Source organism: Oryzias melastigma, linkage group LG10 (assembly GCF_002922805.2).
Source record: "Oryzias melastigma strain HK-1 linkage group LG10, ASM292280v2, whole genome shotgun sequence".
In the NCBI taxonomy this organism is placed as follows: Eukaryota; Metazoa; Chordata; class Actinopteri; order Beloniformes; family Adrianichthyidae; genus Oryzias; species Oryzias melastigma.
In genome coordinates this window covers 16580185-16596647 of record NC_050521.1, presented here as the reverse complement: position 1 = coordinate 16596647, position 16463 = coordinate 16580185, and the positions used below count along the sequence as shown (strand labels likewise).

At 38.2% G+C, this 16463-nt stretch overlaps 1 protein-coding gene across 1 annotated transcript in view; it reads left to right on the top strand.

Moving 5' to 3' along the window:
• The window catches only part of atp10b (ATPase phospholipid transporting 10B), a 19176-nt gene continuing 2713 nt past the window's right edge, over positions 1-16463 (top strand). Inside the window, exons 1-20 of the mRNA XM_024282835.2 lie at positions 1-555; positions 2930-3134; positions 3327-3412; positions 3678-3784; positions 4543-4674; positions 5566-5693; positions 5967-6219; positions 7838-8037; positions 8926-9081; positions 9457-9934; positions 10014-10114; positions 10202-10328; positions 10982-11166; positions 13826-14093; positions 14757-14833; positions 14924-15049; positions 15133-15333; positions 15416-15496; positions 15589-15693; positions 16101-16288. Of these exons, the coding sequence (XP_024138603.1) occupies positions 146-555; positions 2930-3134; positions 3327-3412; positions 3678-3784; positions 4543-4674; positions 5566-5693; positions 5967-6219; positions 7838-8037; positions 8926-9081; positions 9457-9934; positions 10014-10114; positions 10202-10328; positions 10982-11166; positions 13826-14093; positions 14757-14833; positions 14924-15049; positions 15133-15333; positions 15416-15496; positions 15589-15693; positions 16101-16288 (3614 nt within the window). The 5' untranslated portion in view covers positions 1-145. The remainder of the gene's footprint in view (positions 556-2929; positions 3135-3326; positions 3413-3677; positions 3785-4542; positions 4675-5565; positions 5694-5966; positions 6220-7837; positions 8038-8925; positions 9082-9456; positions 9935-10013; positions 10115-10201; positions 10329-10981; positions 11167-13825; positions 14094-14756; positions 14834-14923; positions 15050-15132; positions 15334-15415; positions 15497-15588; positions 15694-16100; positions 16289-16463) is intronic.

Here is a 16463-nt window from a genome sequence, read left to right as displayed (position 1 = left end):
GGGCCCTCCAGAGGTGTGCTGTCACTTGTTCTACTGCAGGCCTCACATTCATTCACGGCAGTGACAGCAGCCCACAGAGAGTCTCTTTAACTTGGCGAGGATGGAAGCTTTTTGAGGAGAGAGGAGGATAGCAGAAGGAAGAACCATGACGTGGAGGAGCCCTCTGGCCCTCATGAGGGATGCTATTCTCAGCCAGAAGGCCCGGGAGAAGGAACTGCGCTCTTTGGTATCCAACTTACCTTTTGAGGGTCTGGGTAAATCAAAGCAGCCGAATCGGTTCTTCAAATCAAACGCCATCAAAACCAACAAATACACGCCTCTGTTCTTCATCCCTATGAACCTTTACGAGCAGTTCCACCGTCTGGCCAACATCTACTTCGTAGGCCTGGCTATTCTGAACTTCATCCCTGTAGTTAATGCCTTTCAGCCTGAGGTAGCTCTCATCCCCATCTGTGTGATCATGTTCCTGACGGCCCTGAAGGACGGCTGGGAGGATTTCAGGAGGTACCAGTCAGACAAGAAGCTCAACAACACGCCGTGTCTCATCTACAGCAGGTATTTAACCGTCTGTGCTGTGATTCCCATTCATGATTTTAAAGTGTGTCTGTGATTTTCATCTCCCTGCTATGTCAGATCTGAATGATTGTGTGTTTTCGGTGCAGGTTTTTGCAAGTGGCGTATCATCCTTCTTTTAAAACGCTTTCACTATCGCACTGCAGAGATGACCATCTGGGTGTCATTAAAAATAGTGAGGGTAGTGAGTTGAAAAATAAGTTAGGCGTACCCTGTGACAGGCTGGCGACCTGTCGAATTTTTGCTAGGATAGGCTCCAGCAACCCCCAAAGGGATACAGCGGGTTAAGAAAATGTACGAATGAAATTTAGGAGCATATTCGGACAAACAATAAAAAGATTTACTTTTTTAACAGGTAGAACCTTGTAGATCTTAGACCTTAATGGGATATTTTGTCAATCGATAGCTAGGGAACTCCTGTGTGTGAGCGTATCGAGTTGATTTAGGAGAATCCACAATCAGCTGTTGAGTCACACCGATAGTGTTCCTTTTAGCTTGAAAAGATGAGACTGGTTTTGATTCCTTCAAATGCTAATGAATTTATCCTGAATCTCACTACAGCAGCTTTAACCTCATCAGAGAAAAATTAGACCCATGATAAGCAAACTGACTCAGTTGGAAAAACTGTCGTGTCATCAGCGAATGTCTGCATTTCCAGTTATTTTTGAATGCAGACGTGTTAAGTGTGTGTGTGTGCTCGAGCATGTCCTGCCTTATCTTCTGTGTTTTTATGACTATCTTGAATCGAAAACTCGTCATTCCACCTGAACTAAAAACAGGTCCCCTGTTAATCTGGCTGTTTGAATTAAATCCCTATTCTTCCTTTGTTAAACACGTCATCTTTTTTTTTTTTTTTTTTGTTAGTGTTGTTGAGTTCCTGAGCATCATTAACAACCAGACACACCTCATTCTTGTAGAATGTACTTAATGAAAGTTAACTGGATAATTTAAAGCATCAGTCGGCTACATGCATGCTAACTTTGTCTTAAATATATTACATATGTGCAGTGATGATTTTTTATTTATTTTTATGGAATATTGTCAATTTCTACAGCTCCATTCACTTGTTCTATTCACTTCACATTTTGATTAATCTTATTTCAAACAATACATTTGCAGGTATCATGGGGAGAATCCCCACCTCTCTTTCAAATTTTTAAGTCAACATTAGTTGTAAGATTTTTTTTTAATTATTTAAATTTTTTAACCATTAATGATAACACTTCAGCTAAAATAGCTGCTATTTTAACATCAACAATAATAAAACACTTTAAACTACATGCTTTTGACCCTTTCGTGTGCCTGTCCACTCTGCTGTTCTCATTTGCCACCTTTCCAAAGACCCCCAAATAAATTCTTCTAACTTCGCCACTGGTTCAGATAAAAAAAAAAAAAAGGAAATCTATAAAAAGAAAAGATAGATAAAAAATGTGCTAAAAAAAACATCCTAAGACCTCCATGATGTTCCCAGCCATATTATTATCATTTTTACATCTACTAATTTCTAAAACAATTCTTACTAATCTAAGAAAAATACTGAACTGAAATATTTTGTCACAAAAAATGTAATTTCTTTATATTTATTCTAATCCTAGAACTCATAAGAACCTGTAGTGACATCAATGTTAAAGACAAATCTCAAAAATGTGGTCTAGTTGATCTTGTACATTCCAAATCATTTTATTTTTAAGTAAAAATTATTCTTATGGGTATGATAAAGGTATTATGACCTCTCAAAATTAGAGAAAGAATATTATAATGATGGACAAATGTCCCTTAATGGTACTTTCTACAAAGTTATCTCAAACTAGATGCTTGAAAATAGTTTAATAGTAGATAAAGATATTCATTTGGGAGCACACCCTTCAGAAATCAACCTTTTCACACTTGTAACCAGACATCCTGACGCACACAAAAGCACTTTGCTTCAAAGAGTGAAACACGTAAAGCTCTTCATGTTTTTGTTTGCAGTGAGGTGTGGTTTCAGTAGCAGCTTCCCAATCAGGTCCTACATGCAGGGCAGCATACCTGCAGCTTTCTGTCAGCCGTCGTTAGCCAGCTTGATGTTCAGGTTCTGTTGACAGCTGAGACTGTCTGGGAATGGGCTCAATGTGTTATTTTATTTTTAATAAAGTTTTCATATTGGAAAAAAAGAGAACCAATGTAGATCATAACCTCCAAAAAGGGTCCATGGTTGATTCATTCATTATTTATCAATTGTATTTTCCCTGGTGTTTATGTTCTATTTCTTGAACTCAGTTGAACTTTTTTGAACTCCATGAATCTCCTGCCAACTGTGAGTTCAACTTTATTCTCATCCACACAAAGTATTGATGTTTGACAATTCTCCATACAGGAAAGAAAAGCGTTTCATGGAGAGACGCTGGAAAGACGTGCGAGTCGGAGACTTTGTTAAAGTGGTTTCCAATGAAACCGTCCCTGCGGACCTGTTACTCCTCCATACATCAGACCCCAACAATGTGTGCCACATAGAGACAGCCAACCTGGATGGAGAGACCAACCTGAAACAGAGGAAAGCTATTTCTGGACTCTGCACATCGGTGAGGACGTTTGGCTTCAAACATTTACTAAAACTGACATAAAAAAGTAATAAAATCCCGATTGAAACATTACAACATACAAACATACCTGTTGGTCTGCATACCTTCCCACATGTAGAGTTACTCTGTAATTTGGGTCAAATGTTTCCTTTCACTTTCTTAAGATTGTCTTTCCTTTTTTTTATTTTTCAGAGCAACGTGTTTGAACCTGAGAGCTTTAACTGGACTGTAGTGTGTGAAAAGCCCAACAACAATCTCAATCACTTCAAGTGCTTTGTGTAAGTAGCAAAGAGAGGTTCAAATAGATTTCCTGAAGCTTTATCTGCTAACTTAATTACAACAGTTCTGGCAGACATTTTTTTTTTTACTTGGGGGGTTTGATCGATTTCCTCATGCACTACATCTTTCCCAGAGGCTCCGCCGTCCGGTCACGTGCATTACAAGGGGAAAAAAAACTTGATAATGTGGGGGAAATATGTAAGCAGTGATCAATATCTTTTAAGAGCTGAAAGTTAATAGGTGTCTCACTTTTTCCTGGAACAGGGAGAAACCTGATAGAGAGAAGACGGGCGCTGGGATTGAGAGCTTGCTGCTGCGAGGCTGCACAGTCAGAAACACGGAGCACTCTGTTGGCTTTGTGGTGTATGCAGGTACTGTGGATTCACTGCTTCAACCTTCAGCTTTAAAGGGGATAAAATCAACACATTTGGTAAATGTTCCCATCATAGGATTTTTATTACAATAAATAAATAACAAGGTCAGGTCAGTGATTTTTTTGGTTTGACATTCACACATTTTTTTTAGCCTTTATAACTTTATAAGTGACATGATGAGATAAATGAAAATAAGACACTTTGTTTCTATAACTATCTAGACATTCATTTTTATTCATTGACAGAAAGATAATTTTTTCCCCGTATTCAAGAATCTATGCCACTTTTTATCCCTATTTGTATGACTTTCTCATTCTAGAAAGTATGTTTTAAGTTTTATTACACGGTGGTGATAGTGTGATGGTATGGGGTGTTTGCTTGGAATGATCAATTTAAAGTAAGCACTTGAATCCAATTAAGATCCTGTTATTCCACCTTAAAAATGTCATTAAGTTTAAAGAAAAATAACAGACAATACTTTCCCTAAAGCAATCACTCAGATGGATCAAATGCTTTTTGTGTGAAATTGATTTCTTAAATTGAGGATAAACTGATTGTTTTTATTTCCAACTTTACAAGTGATGTATTTTGTTGGAGAAAACCTGCAGCAGCACCACCAGGCCCAAGAACGCGATTGTTTTTTCAATGTTTTTTGTTAGGTTTGATTCAGAACTTGATATAAAGTTAATTTTCTTTGATGCTTCTCTTTAATCATAAAGTGTCTATCTCAACCACCTTATGTTCTGTACTTGAAGGACATGAAACCAAGTCCATGCTCAACAACAACGGCCCCAGATACAAGCGCAGCAAACTAGAGCGGAGGCTCAACGTGGACGTCTTCTTCTGTGTCCTTCTCCTCTTCATCATGTGCCTCATTGGATCTCTGGGTCAGTGATTTACTCCTTTTTGCTTTCCAAAATCCCATAGACTTCTATGGAGAAATAAGTAGCTATAACACAACAGAATAACCATTCTCACTCTACTATACCTTTTTTAACACGTTCTATCTAATCCTTTTTTTTCATGATTTCATCATGATTTTTTTTTCTGTGGTGCAAGTTATTCAAGTTATAAACTGACCAATCAGATGCATCAATATAAGGAGGTGTGTCACAAAGGGGCAGACAGTTGGTTCCACTTGCACTATAGATTTATTAGTTCAGACAGAAAATCAGGAACTAAACACAGCTAAAAGTAAAAAAATTTAAATCAGAGTCAGGGGAGACTGGGGTCGTCAGGGTCCAGGTGAGGGTCAGGGCAGGTGGCAGCCAATCAGAGGGTCAGAAGACAGAAGATCGGGTCCGGATAGAACCAAAACTTTGCACTAAACAAGGCCCTGAGCAGTGCTTAAGTGTCCTGTGAGTGCTTGGCAAATGAGAGTCAGGTGAGCGGCATCCAGGAACTGTGTGCTGGGGTTGCTGGGAGATGTAGTGCATTCCCAAGCCTGCTTTCAGTGGAAGGGGTGTGGCCTTCAAACAAGCACACCCCTGATTGGTGAGAGTGGTTGACAAAAATTTTGATTCAGACCTCGGATCAATTGCGGCTTACAAACTTTGTCTGGCTCCAATATGGTGATCCTTATTGTGGAAAAATGGTTGGAACCATTTTCTATGGGGACGTCACGCTCCCTCGGTCCAGTTCTTGTGTACAGTCAATGGTTGCAACACAAACTGACCGTGGATTCAAATGCTCACTGACGACAGAACAAGAAAGGAAGTCGAAATCTGTTGTCCACAGCTTCTATGTGAGGATCAGTGACATTGGGTTTATTTTCACAGGACACTACTTGTGGTTGAAGGGTCTGTCGGATGTTCCCCCATTCCTGGTCTCAGACAGCAAAGGTCACTTGGACAGTCCTGGACTGTCCAGTTTCTACATGTTCTTCACCATGATCATCCTGCTGCAGGTGTTTTACTGAGTATTTTTATTTATCTACAGGGTGCTGCCTTCATTATGTAGTCATCAACTCTTTCTAAACCAATATGACAAACAAAATATATATATTTTAATTAATTAAGATGAAAGGGCCTTATGTACTATTATATTTGGCATTAGAGATCGCTACTTTTAGATAACTTTTACCACCTATTCTAAATAAGTGAAAGTAACGTTCACTCATGCTGTCATTTTTTCAATTCCTTTTGCTTCTAGTAAGACTAAAGCCTCTTTTCCTCAACAGATCCTGATTCCCATCTCACTCTACGTGTCGGTTGAGTTGGTCAAGATCGGTCAGATCTTCTTCATCGTGACTGACGTGGATTTGTACGACGAGGAGACGGACAGCCGAGTGCAGTGCCGGTCCCTAAACATCACTGAGGACCTGGGACAGATCGAGTACATCTTCTCAGACAAGACAGGCACGCTCACTGAGAACAAGATGGTGTTTCGCAGATGCTCCATTATGGGAACAGAGTTTGCACACAAAGAGAACGGTAAGGAGGTCACATTTACAGTTTCATAAGTAATTCAGAAATAGTGATAAAATATTTGTTGATGTTTGAAAAAACTACAAATACACTGGAGGATATAAGTATTTGATCATTTGCTGATTTTTTTAGATTCGCCCATAGAAAGAAATTAACATGTTTTGGGTTATTGTCCTGTTGGAAGACCCATTTACCTCCTATTTGAAACCTTTTGGTGGAGGGAAGGAGGTTTCACTCATGGCTCTATCCATCCTCCCATTAACACGGTGAAGTGTGCAGAAAAACTTATCCAAACGTTAATATTTCCCCCTCCATGCTTGACAGTGGAGATGGTATTCTTGGGGACATGGGCAGCATTTCTCTTCTTCTTTCCTTTGCAGTCCATGCTGGTTTTGTTCAGGTCTACAATCTTCTCCCTCAAATCCACTAAAAGCTCTTTAGTCTTTTCAAAGTTTGAAGTCTGCTGTGGACAGGTGTCTTTATATATATTCTCTCAAGTCAATTTCCTGATATTTTTTGTGATTTTCTTTCTCTCACTGTTCAAATTAACCTGCCATTAGGACGACAGATGGTTAGCTTCTTTTTTAATTGTGCTAAACTTCATATTATTGATTACACAACTTGTGGGGTTCACAAATTGGGCAAAGGACCACAGGACCTCAGTAGAGAGAAAAAGTCAAGATGGCAGCAAAGGAAACTCACAAATGCACAGATTCTGTGGCTCCAACAATGTTCATCCCTTTATTAATTATCTTAGTTAGATTGCCACTGTCATAAATGGGACATACATGAACAGGGACACAACCAGAGTGTCCAAATCACAAAAAAGGAAGGTAAAGTACATGTAAACTGCTTCCGTCCAGTGTGGCAAACTGATGTAATTATTCATGTGTTCTTTTATTTAAAAGGGAAGTCAACACAAATTAAATTATTTCTTTTAATCATTGTCTTAATTCATATTACATTTACAAATTTAGTTCTTTATATATGTGCTCACACTTTTGACCACACATTATTGTACTGTATATCCTAATCTCTTTATCCTCAATGGGTCTTCTATCATTCTGCTTAGCTTGTACAGACGGAAAATTTCCACTTATGATTGCATGTTTTGTATTTTAATACTTGTGTATCGACAGCAAAATCTAATCTACTTTAATCGGGGTTATGGAGTTAAGATCTCGTGAAACTATAAACTTTAGTCAAACAGCATATTGTGTTTTGTCATGGCAGTTTGCCAGCTGTTTCGTTGGTCAGAACTTCCTGGTTATTTTTTTTTTTTGTTTTGTTTTTTTTTTCTTTTTGCTTTTCTTTCCAGTCATGCTGTGTCATCATTAGTGTTGTAGTTCCTCATAAGGAGTGGTTGCTGTTAAAACATCTTCCAGATTCTTCTGTGCTAAACAGCTGTTTCCTTCAGACAAGCTGTCAAATAACTGCCTGAAGATGGGGCATGAAATTGACATCCAATTAGGTTTCTTTTTATAGGATTCTCCCTGAACCTAATTTATCTTTTTCTTCGCCTGAGGATCGTTCCTCCTTGGGGGTTTATGGGAAAAAATGAGTAGGACTTGGTCTAACACATATGGGTTGAGGCTTTACGTGTCGATGTGTTTTTATTTTCCAGCCAACCGCCTGGCCCTCCTGGAGGAGACGACAGAGTCGGAGGAGAATGTCATCTTCAGCCAACCGTCGCCATCCTCACAGGCCAGTTGGTACTTGGAGGATGAGGACTTCAACCCTGTAGATACTCATCACCATGGCAGCAGACGCAGGAGCAAGATGGCCGTAAACGCCCAAAGCGGCATGGCCTTCAGCAGTCCTCTGGTAAGTTCTTTGAGCAGTCAGGAGGAACTGTGGTGCAGAGGTAGAGCGGTCGATGTCGGCCTGGATTCTGACAGCTCTGGTATAAAAAACATAATTTACAATTACTATAACTGAAAAAAGGAAAAAACATACAACATTTTTTAATAAATACCACAATAGTTTTGCTCTGTGGTGTCTTTACCACTGGTCTTTAAAGTAAAGTAGTTTCTTCTTCATATCCTCCTATTTAAGCATAATTGTTTAGGTTTTTTTTTTTTTTTTTTTGGTCTATCACAGTTTTTCAGCATAAACGTAAATTAATTTTAATTTCTGGAGTTTTACTGTCATTATCATCATTTTTTCCCTGTTCTGTCCCCTGAAGATTTTCCAATTAGGACAGTCTTCCCCGAACATTTTCTTTCCAATTCAAACATAGAAAATATCCAATTGCTTTAGTCCCCCCTCCCCTCTATTTGATCCACCCTCTGCTCTTCGTGGTCCTAGTCGATGCTGCAGATGGCCAAGTTGCAAGGTGTCACTAATGAGAGCGCTCATTTTGGCTAAGCGCTGCTCCCGTGTCTGTGACGGGACATATGGTCCCACTGAGTACACTTTGGAACAAGCTACGGATGCTACATCAACTGTAAACACACAAAATATACAGTATGCTGTGCGTGGGACTATTTTTGTCCACGGGGCAAAGAGCAAGAGTCTGGTGAAACGAGCTGACACAGAAAAAGTCAACACAATGTTGACTAATTTTCGTCTATTTCTGTCTGTCAAAGTTGTGTGTTTGAAGGAATAAAACCTTTTTCTGCTCTTCTAGTAAGAAAAAAGAAGATAAAACATTTTTTTATTTTTATTGCAATAAAGTCATTAAAGTTAGTAACTGTATTTATGCTCCATTAGGAAACTCAGGTGATTCCAGACGAGAAGCTGCTTCAGCAGATCAGCCGCTCGGAGAGAAGCAGCAGCAGGAATTCAGATCCTTACATGGACTTCTTTCTGGCTCTAGCTATTTGCAACACTGTGGTGGTTTCCATGGCAACAACTCAGAGACCGAGGGTGAGTTTACCGAAATAGCGGATGGAAAACATTAATGGAAGAGACTAAAAAAATGCATTAGAGTTGGCTTTTTTAAAATAAATTAAAAATGTTAAACATTACTATAAAATCTGGAGTACTTTAACAAATCCTTTACAAAACTTATTTATTTTAATAATAAATGTTTTCATTTTACTTTTGTATTCTTATCATTTAAATAATATTTTCAGGTAGATGGTGATTATTTGAGCTTTTTTTATGTTCCATTTCATGATTGATGGAGGTAATTTAAAGATAAATGAGGCTGAAATAAAGAAATGTGTTCAAATGTAGAGGTATACCACCAAATATAATATGGTTGAATATTTACTTAGTTTTTTTTCAAAATTTTTAAAGGTGAGATCATCTTCACCCTCCCATCAGACCTACAACTCTCTGGAGAGCTTTTCTAGTCTGGTGAAAAGGTGGAATATCTTTGACACCCCCAAAAGGAATAGTTCCCCCATCGAAGATTCTGCAGGCGATGATGCCAACGGAGTCCAACCCTGTTCGTCAGATCCCGTGACCTTGAGCGCCAGGCCGGCAGCAGCGTCAGAAGATCTGTGCTATGAGGCGGAGAGTCCAGACGAGGCGGCGCTGGTGTACGCAGCCAAGACATATGGCTTCACCCTGCTGGCTCGCACCCCTGACAGCGTAACGGTGAGGGTTCCATCTGGGGAGGAACTGGTGTTTGAGGTGTTGGACACCTTGGCCTTTGACTCCAACCGAAAGAGGATGTCTGTTCTGGTGAGACACCCAATCACTAGAGAGTACGTACTGTATACCAAAGGTGCAGACTATGCCATCATGGAGCTGCTTGGAACGCCATATGCAGGTGAGTGACGGCAGATTTCCTACCTTTATGACGTCCTTTCATTCAATTATTTTACATGAATTTAAACATGCATCCCCAGAACACCTCAGTGGTCAACAGAAAAAGATTGCGACGGACACTCAGTATCACCTGGACTGCTATGCGAAAGACGGACTCCGAACACTGTGCATCACAAAGAAGGTGCACAATCCCACGCCATTAAGAAAGCAGAATATTCCTTTCATTTGAGCTTGAGTTGTGAAGCATCTTTGTCCATCTGCGTTGCAGATCGTGAGCGGGAGAGAGTATCAAAGCTGGTTGGTGGACAGAAAGAGAGCTTTGGCAGCTATAGAAGGCAGAGAGGAGCTTATGATGGATAGTGCTGTGCAGCTGGAGACACAACTTACCCTGCTAGGTAAATCAGACACATTTTTTTAGCTCAAGTGACTCGGCAACCAGAAAAAAGAGTTAACCTGATTTAGCTTTAAAAATGTTACAAATCAAGAACATAATCTAGTTTTAGAGTTAGTTAAGCATCAGATACTTTAGTTTGTTTTTGTACATTTAAAACACAGCAAGAAAAACCATCGAATCGAATCGTTTCTGGAAATTATTATCAATACCCAGACCAACATTTACGTACATCTACATAGATTTTCCACTGGAAGTGCCCACCTAAACACTCATTTCTGATGGCAGTGCGAACGTAGCTTTAAATCTAAGAGCTTCAGTCAACTCTTAAAATTTGAACCTCCACAGGAGTAAAGCAAAAAACAAGCATCTCTTGTTTTGATTGATTGACACGACAAAGAAGTTTTCAGTAAAAATAGAACATTGCAGTGGGGATTATGTCTGCAGTGCTGCACCTGAACTTGTTCTCACAAACATTTGGACCAAAAAAAGTCTTAACAAGTTTACCTTCAAGCAAATAAATCGCATCAGTCGGATTGTTTTGTTTATCCAAGATTTTACTTTTGTGTTCAATTGTAACATTCTACAAACATCATTTTTTATCAAATGACCTTATCGGAGGGATAAAATTGAGTTTCCCTTGGGATGTTTCATCAGGAGCAACAGGTATTGAGGATCGTCTTCAAGAAAGCGTCCCCGACACCATCACAGCTCTGCGAGAAGCCGGGATCAAAGTGTGGGTGCTGACAGGTGACAAGCCAGAGACAGCTCTCAACATAGGCTACGCCTGCAGGTTACTGGAGGAGGAGGACCTGGTGATTAACATGAGCTGCAAGAACAAGGTGGGGCTGCTCCCTAATTGTTGGGTATTTAGCACAGGTGTGTTTTATTCAAAAAAGAGGAAGAAAACATTCCACTCCTAAAGTAATGCACCTTTGCATTTTTTACATAAAGTAGACCATAATTATAATATAGGGCATTTTTTTTATTCATTGTTGCAAAAAGTTGCAGAAATTGTATTAAAAAAACATTCTAACAGTGGATTTGGGGTTAAAATAAATCCTTATTTGGACAGTGAGTACATTTTTTTATTATAGTATAATTTAAAAAAAATAATTTCATCACTATTTAAAGGGTAAGTGTTGCTTAAACATTGAAATCCTACAGAAAAGAACAATTACACGTGAGATAAATTTAGACTTTTTTCTGTCAAGTTTTCTCTTTCTGGATTTGTTTGGAAAAAAAGAAGAAAAGAGAAAAGCTAATTATCATTTCTTTATTGTTATATGAAAAAAACGCTCAATCTACCTGTTGAAAATCTATAATCAAGACTTGGAAAAAAAAAACAGGTAAAAAGGCAAGGTCATGTTGCAAAAACAATATTTTTTTTCTTTAAGATTTGATATTAGCTAAATTATCATAAAAAATGGTCAAAATTGTTTGTGAATTGATGCTGTATTATAAATATAGCATCTTTAATTTAATTTTGATTATTGATTTGCATATGCTATACTATAAAGTCTGAAATAGTGCTATGTTTACTTACAAAGTCATGTGATTTATTGTTACATAAGGGTTCTTAATTACCTGAATATGTGTTAGTAAGGTATATATATATTTTATTTTAAGTTAAGAATCGGATAATAATAATTCATGTAAAGACAATAGTAAGGTAGAGCCAGGGTGGGATTATATAAGTTCGCTTCCTCCCACTCCATTTCAAGGAATCTCTCATTTGATGCCCAGTTTTCCCATATCGTTGCACAGTTGTAAACCTCTGTTAATTGTAATACACGTGCATTATTTTTCTTTGATTGCTTATATACCCTTTCAATTCATTTTAATATAGCATGTTGGGACAGAGTGAGCCTTCCCTCATTTCCCATTATCCATCTGTTGTTCCTTTTCATCCCCCCACAACCCCAACCTAACATCAACTAACATTGAACTAATTCCAAACACAAGAACCAGTAAATACATTGAGAAACTCTGACCAGAGAAAAAAAGCAAATTAACTCAAAGTTTGGCTTCTTTGACCACATTAAATTAAAATAGTCAAATGTCACTTCTATGTCTTATATTGCTCGTTTAAGAGAGCAGTGCTGTCTTTTCCTGTGTGCTTTCCGAGCATCCTCCTTCCAATTTAAAGGACTGAATCCTTTCCACCACTTTTACAATTTAACTAAAGGTCAAACGCTCACATTTCCGTCAGAGGAAGATGAAAAATGTTCGTTGGGGGACCTGCCTCTTTGAGGTCATTAAAGATCCGGCGGCGCGGGAACAAGGTTTTCATAAAAACCCGACTGTGTCTCCTCATCCTGACGTCAAACGCCTGCCAGCTCTGACGGATACCCCAATAAGTTTCTGAAACGAGGGGGCCGCCGCGCTCCCTTTAGAGGCGCAGTGACTGATGATGAATGGAGTTAGATACCCCAACACAATAACTAGTGCTTTCATATCTAATTACCGCTGTAAAATTTAGATCTCACAGGAAATTTACTTTAATGAACAGGATTTTTAACAACCTAAGCTGATAACCACTTGTGACATTCACTTATAACCACTGCCCCACAAAGTGTAATGAGATTTAGCCAGGACGGAGCTGTTTGTAGAAGGAGGAAGCATAAACATGGATCTTCCTTTTTTTAAAATTTAATTCCCTTGTAACCAAGTCTGAAGCCGTTTAGCATTAAAAGGTCTAATGGGTCTGCCTCAGCAAAAGAGAAATGCAATTTAGTCCTCGGCTCATAGACAGATTTTTAGACCTTTTGACCTGTAAGACAAAAAAAGAGATGCAATTATTGAACTTTTAGATGAGAATATACTGCAATTTAATTAAAATCTTAAATGAACATTGTTTAAAAATGAGGAAAAAATCTCATTTAGTGAGGAAAGAGTTCTTCAGGTTTAAAAAAGGAACAAAAGATGTTAAATATCAGAGTCTTCATATTAGACACCAGTTGTTTGCATTCATCTGTTAAAATGTTACTATTTCTGGTATAACTTTTGGATTAAAGAGCAGCAGTATGTCCCTGTGGTAGAGTGTCCGCCCTGACACTGGAAGGTTGTGAGTTCAAATCCACTAAAGACTAAACATGGGACCCATTTTGAATAAAAAAGGGGCTCAGATTGGGGGGTTTAAACCAACAAACAGTTCCCAAGTGCAGCTGTGTCTGCAGCTCACCGCTCCCCCAGGGATGAGTCAAATGCCGAGAACAGATTTCACACACCTCAGTGCTTTTAAATTAAGAAGACTTTAATTTTTCTGCATTAATTTTTCTAAAACACATTCAAATTTTCTGGTCCTAAAATATAAAAAAATGTATTACCTGTATGCAAATTTCTTTATAACTTTTATTTTACTTATTAATGAAAAAAAAATAGGTTATAGCTTTAAAACTAGAAATATTGGAAAATCTTGAAAGCTTTTTGAACTCAATGTAGAAACTTGACTGTAAATATTTTACTGCACATTTTCAGAAAGCATCTATTATTTTCCAGGTCACATGTATATCTATCCTGGACTGTACTCTGGAAGAAGTGAGGAGATTTCACGCAGACCCTCGTAATGTGGATACCACCCAGAAAATTTCTCTAATGATCGATGGAGACACTCTGGCCATTGCGCTGTCGCCTGACCTGCAGGACCGGTTCTTGGACCTGGCGAAGCGCTGCCGCTCTGTGCTCTGCTGCAGAGTCACTCCCTTGCAAAAAAGCAGGGTTGTGAAACTGGTCAGGGACAAACTCAAAGTCATGACACTTGCTGTTGGTAAGAAAAAATACATTTTTGTTCATTAAATGATAAAGTCTCACTCTGATTATCTTTTTATCTATTGTTAAAGTGTTCCCAATGGTCTTTTAATTATTATTATGTCATTTTTTCCCAAAAAAACAAAAAACTGTTGCTTTCTAGGACATAGTTTCTGCAGAGCGACAGTAATTCATTAGAAATCCACCTCTGAGTTGTGTGCTGTACTCTTGGCATAAGCCTGCCCCTGCTTCCCATCATCCACTCCATTATTTTATATGCTCCTGATTCACATTGATTTGAATAAAGAAATATTTAGGAATGTAATTTTAAACTTAATTTTCTTTAAATATGTCCTCCATCATGAGAAAAATTCGACAAGAACATGCTAAAAACACGATTTTTATTGAAGCTGGTCCTTAAGAACAGAGTAAAATGAAGCATTCTGAGTTCTACATTAAGGATCAAAACTGTAAAAAGCTTAAAATATATATTTCATATATTTGCTGACAGAAATTAAACACTGAAAAAGCAAAAATATCAACTGGTAATAATCAAAAATGTCTAAGCGTGTTGATCATCCTTCTAGGACAGATTTTACATCATAAATATGTATTTAGAATTTACTCTCGGATATTTCTAAAAGTTGCAGATAATGAACTAAAATCCCCTCTGTGGTTTCAGGTGACGGTGCAAATGATGTCAACATGATCCAAGCGGCTGACGTTGGCATTGGGATTTCTGGTCAAGAAGGGATGCAGGTTTGATTTCTGTTCCTATAAAAAAACACATCTCTTCTTCCATCCTCACTATGTTTTTAACCAAACATCACTCTTCACTGTCGTTTACAGGCAGTCATGGCTAGTGATTTTGCCATATCTCGCTTTAAACACCTGAAAAAACTTCTCCTGGTGCACGGACACTGGTGCTACACTCGCCTGGCCAACATGATTATTTACTTCTTCTATAAGAATGCTGTAAGCTGACATTCTGAGGCTTTTTTTTTTTTTTTATTGTTGCTCCAATTCATCTTCTAATTAGTTTTTAATGTGTTTCTCAGGCCTACGTGAACCTTCTGTTCTGGTATCAATTCTACTGCGGATTCTCGGGCACAGCCATGATCGACTACTGGCTGATGATTTTCTTCAACCTTTTCTTCACCTCAACACCGCCCATTATGTTCGGGATCATGGATAAAGATGTTTCTGCAGAGATGCTGATGGGGGTTCCTGACCTGTACAGAACCGGTCAGGGTTCAGGGGTCAGTAAGAGGAGAACAGAAGAGATTTGTTACATTTTCATTTGCATGTTTCATCTAAACACGTGTGTCTTGACTTCCTCAGGAATACAATTTTCTTACTTTTTGGATTTCCATGCTGGATGCTTTCTATCAAAGTCTTGTGTGCTTTTTTGTTCCATATTTGGTAAAAACATTTTTTTTATTTTATAAATCTAGTAGTGCAGCTGCCCTTACAAGTTCTGATAGACTTTTTCCACATTTTTTATATTTTTCTAGGCATACCAGGGATCAGATGTTGACATTTTCACCTTTGGAACACCACTCAATACAAGTTCTTTATTTATCATCCTGCTTCATCTCGGTATAGAGATTAAATCCTGGGTGAGTGCTAAAGATTTCCTTTAAAAACAACAACAACAAAAAGGTTTTTCTAATTAATATTTGCTTATGTGGCATTTTTCTGAAGAAAAAAAAACATCTCAATGCTTAAAAAAGAATGCTCAAAAATGAAGAATCTCAAAGCTAAACACAGTGACATAACTGTCAAGCTAAAAGTGACACTAGAGTTTGAAAGAAAATGATAAAAAAAATAAAACTGCAAGTGAAAAGTTACTAAATGAAAGAATCTGACTCGAAGTCAGTACAGACATTTTAAGCTTAATTTTTACCTTTATTAAAAAATCAAAGTGCTTACAGTGTTTTAAAAATCAGATAAATCAATTTATGCTAAAATAAAGTGGACAAATAAAGTGAAACCTGTCATTTTGCTTTCTGCCATCTTCTCTTAGACGGTGGTTCACTGGATTATCATGCTCGGCAGTGTGGCTCTATACTTCATCGTGACACTTGCCTACAGCGCCATCTGTGTCACCTGTAATCCCCCATCCAACCCATACTGGATCCTCCAGAACCAGATGGCTGACCCCATGTTCTACCTTATATGCATCATTTCCACTGTGGTGGCTCTACTGCCCAGGTAACAACGCTCTCTTTCAGGAGCAGTTTGGGATTAAAAACAACAAGAAAAAGTGGTTGAATGTGAAGGTGTTGTCTTTTTAGGGTTTTTCTCCTGATGAATTTCTCATTTTTTGTTCTACTTTTGTTTGCATCTCTGGTATTTCGTTTTTTTTATGCAATTTTTTTTTTTTTTG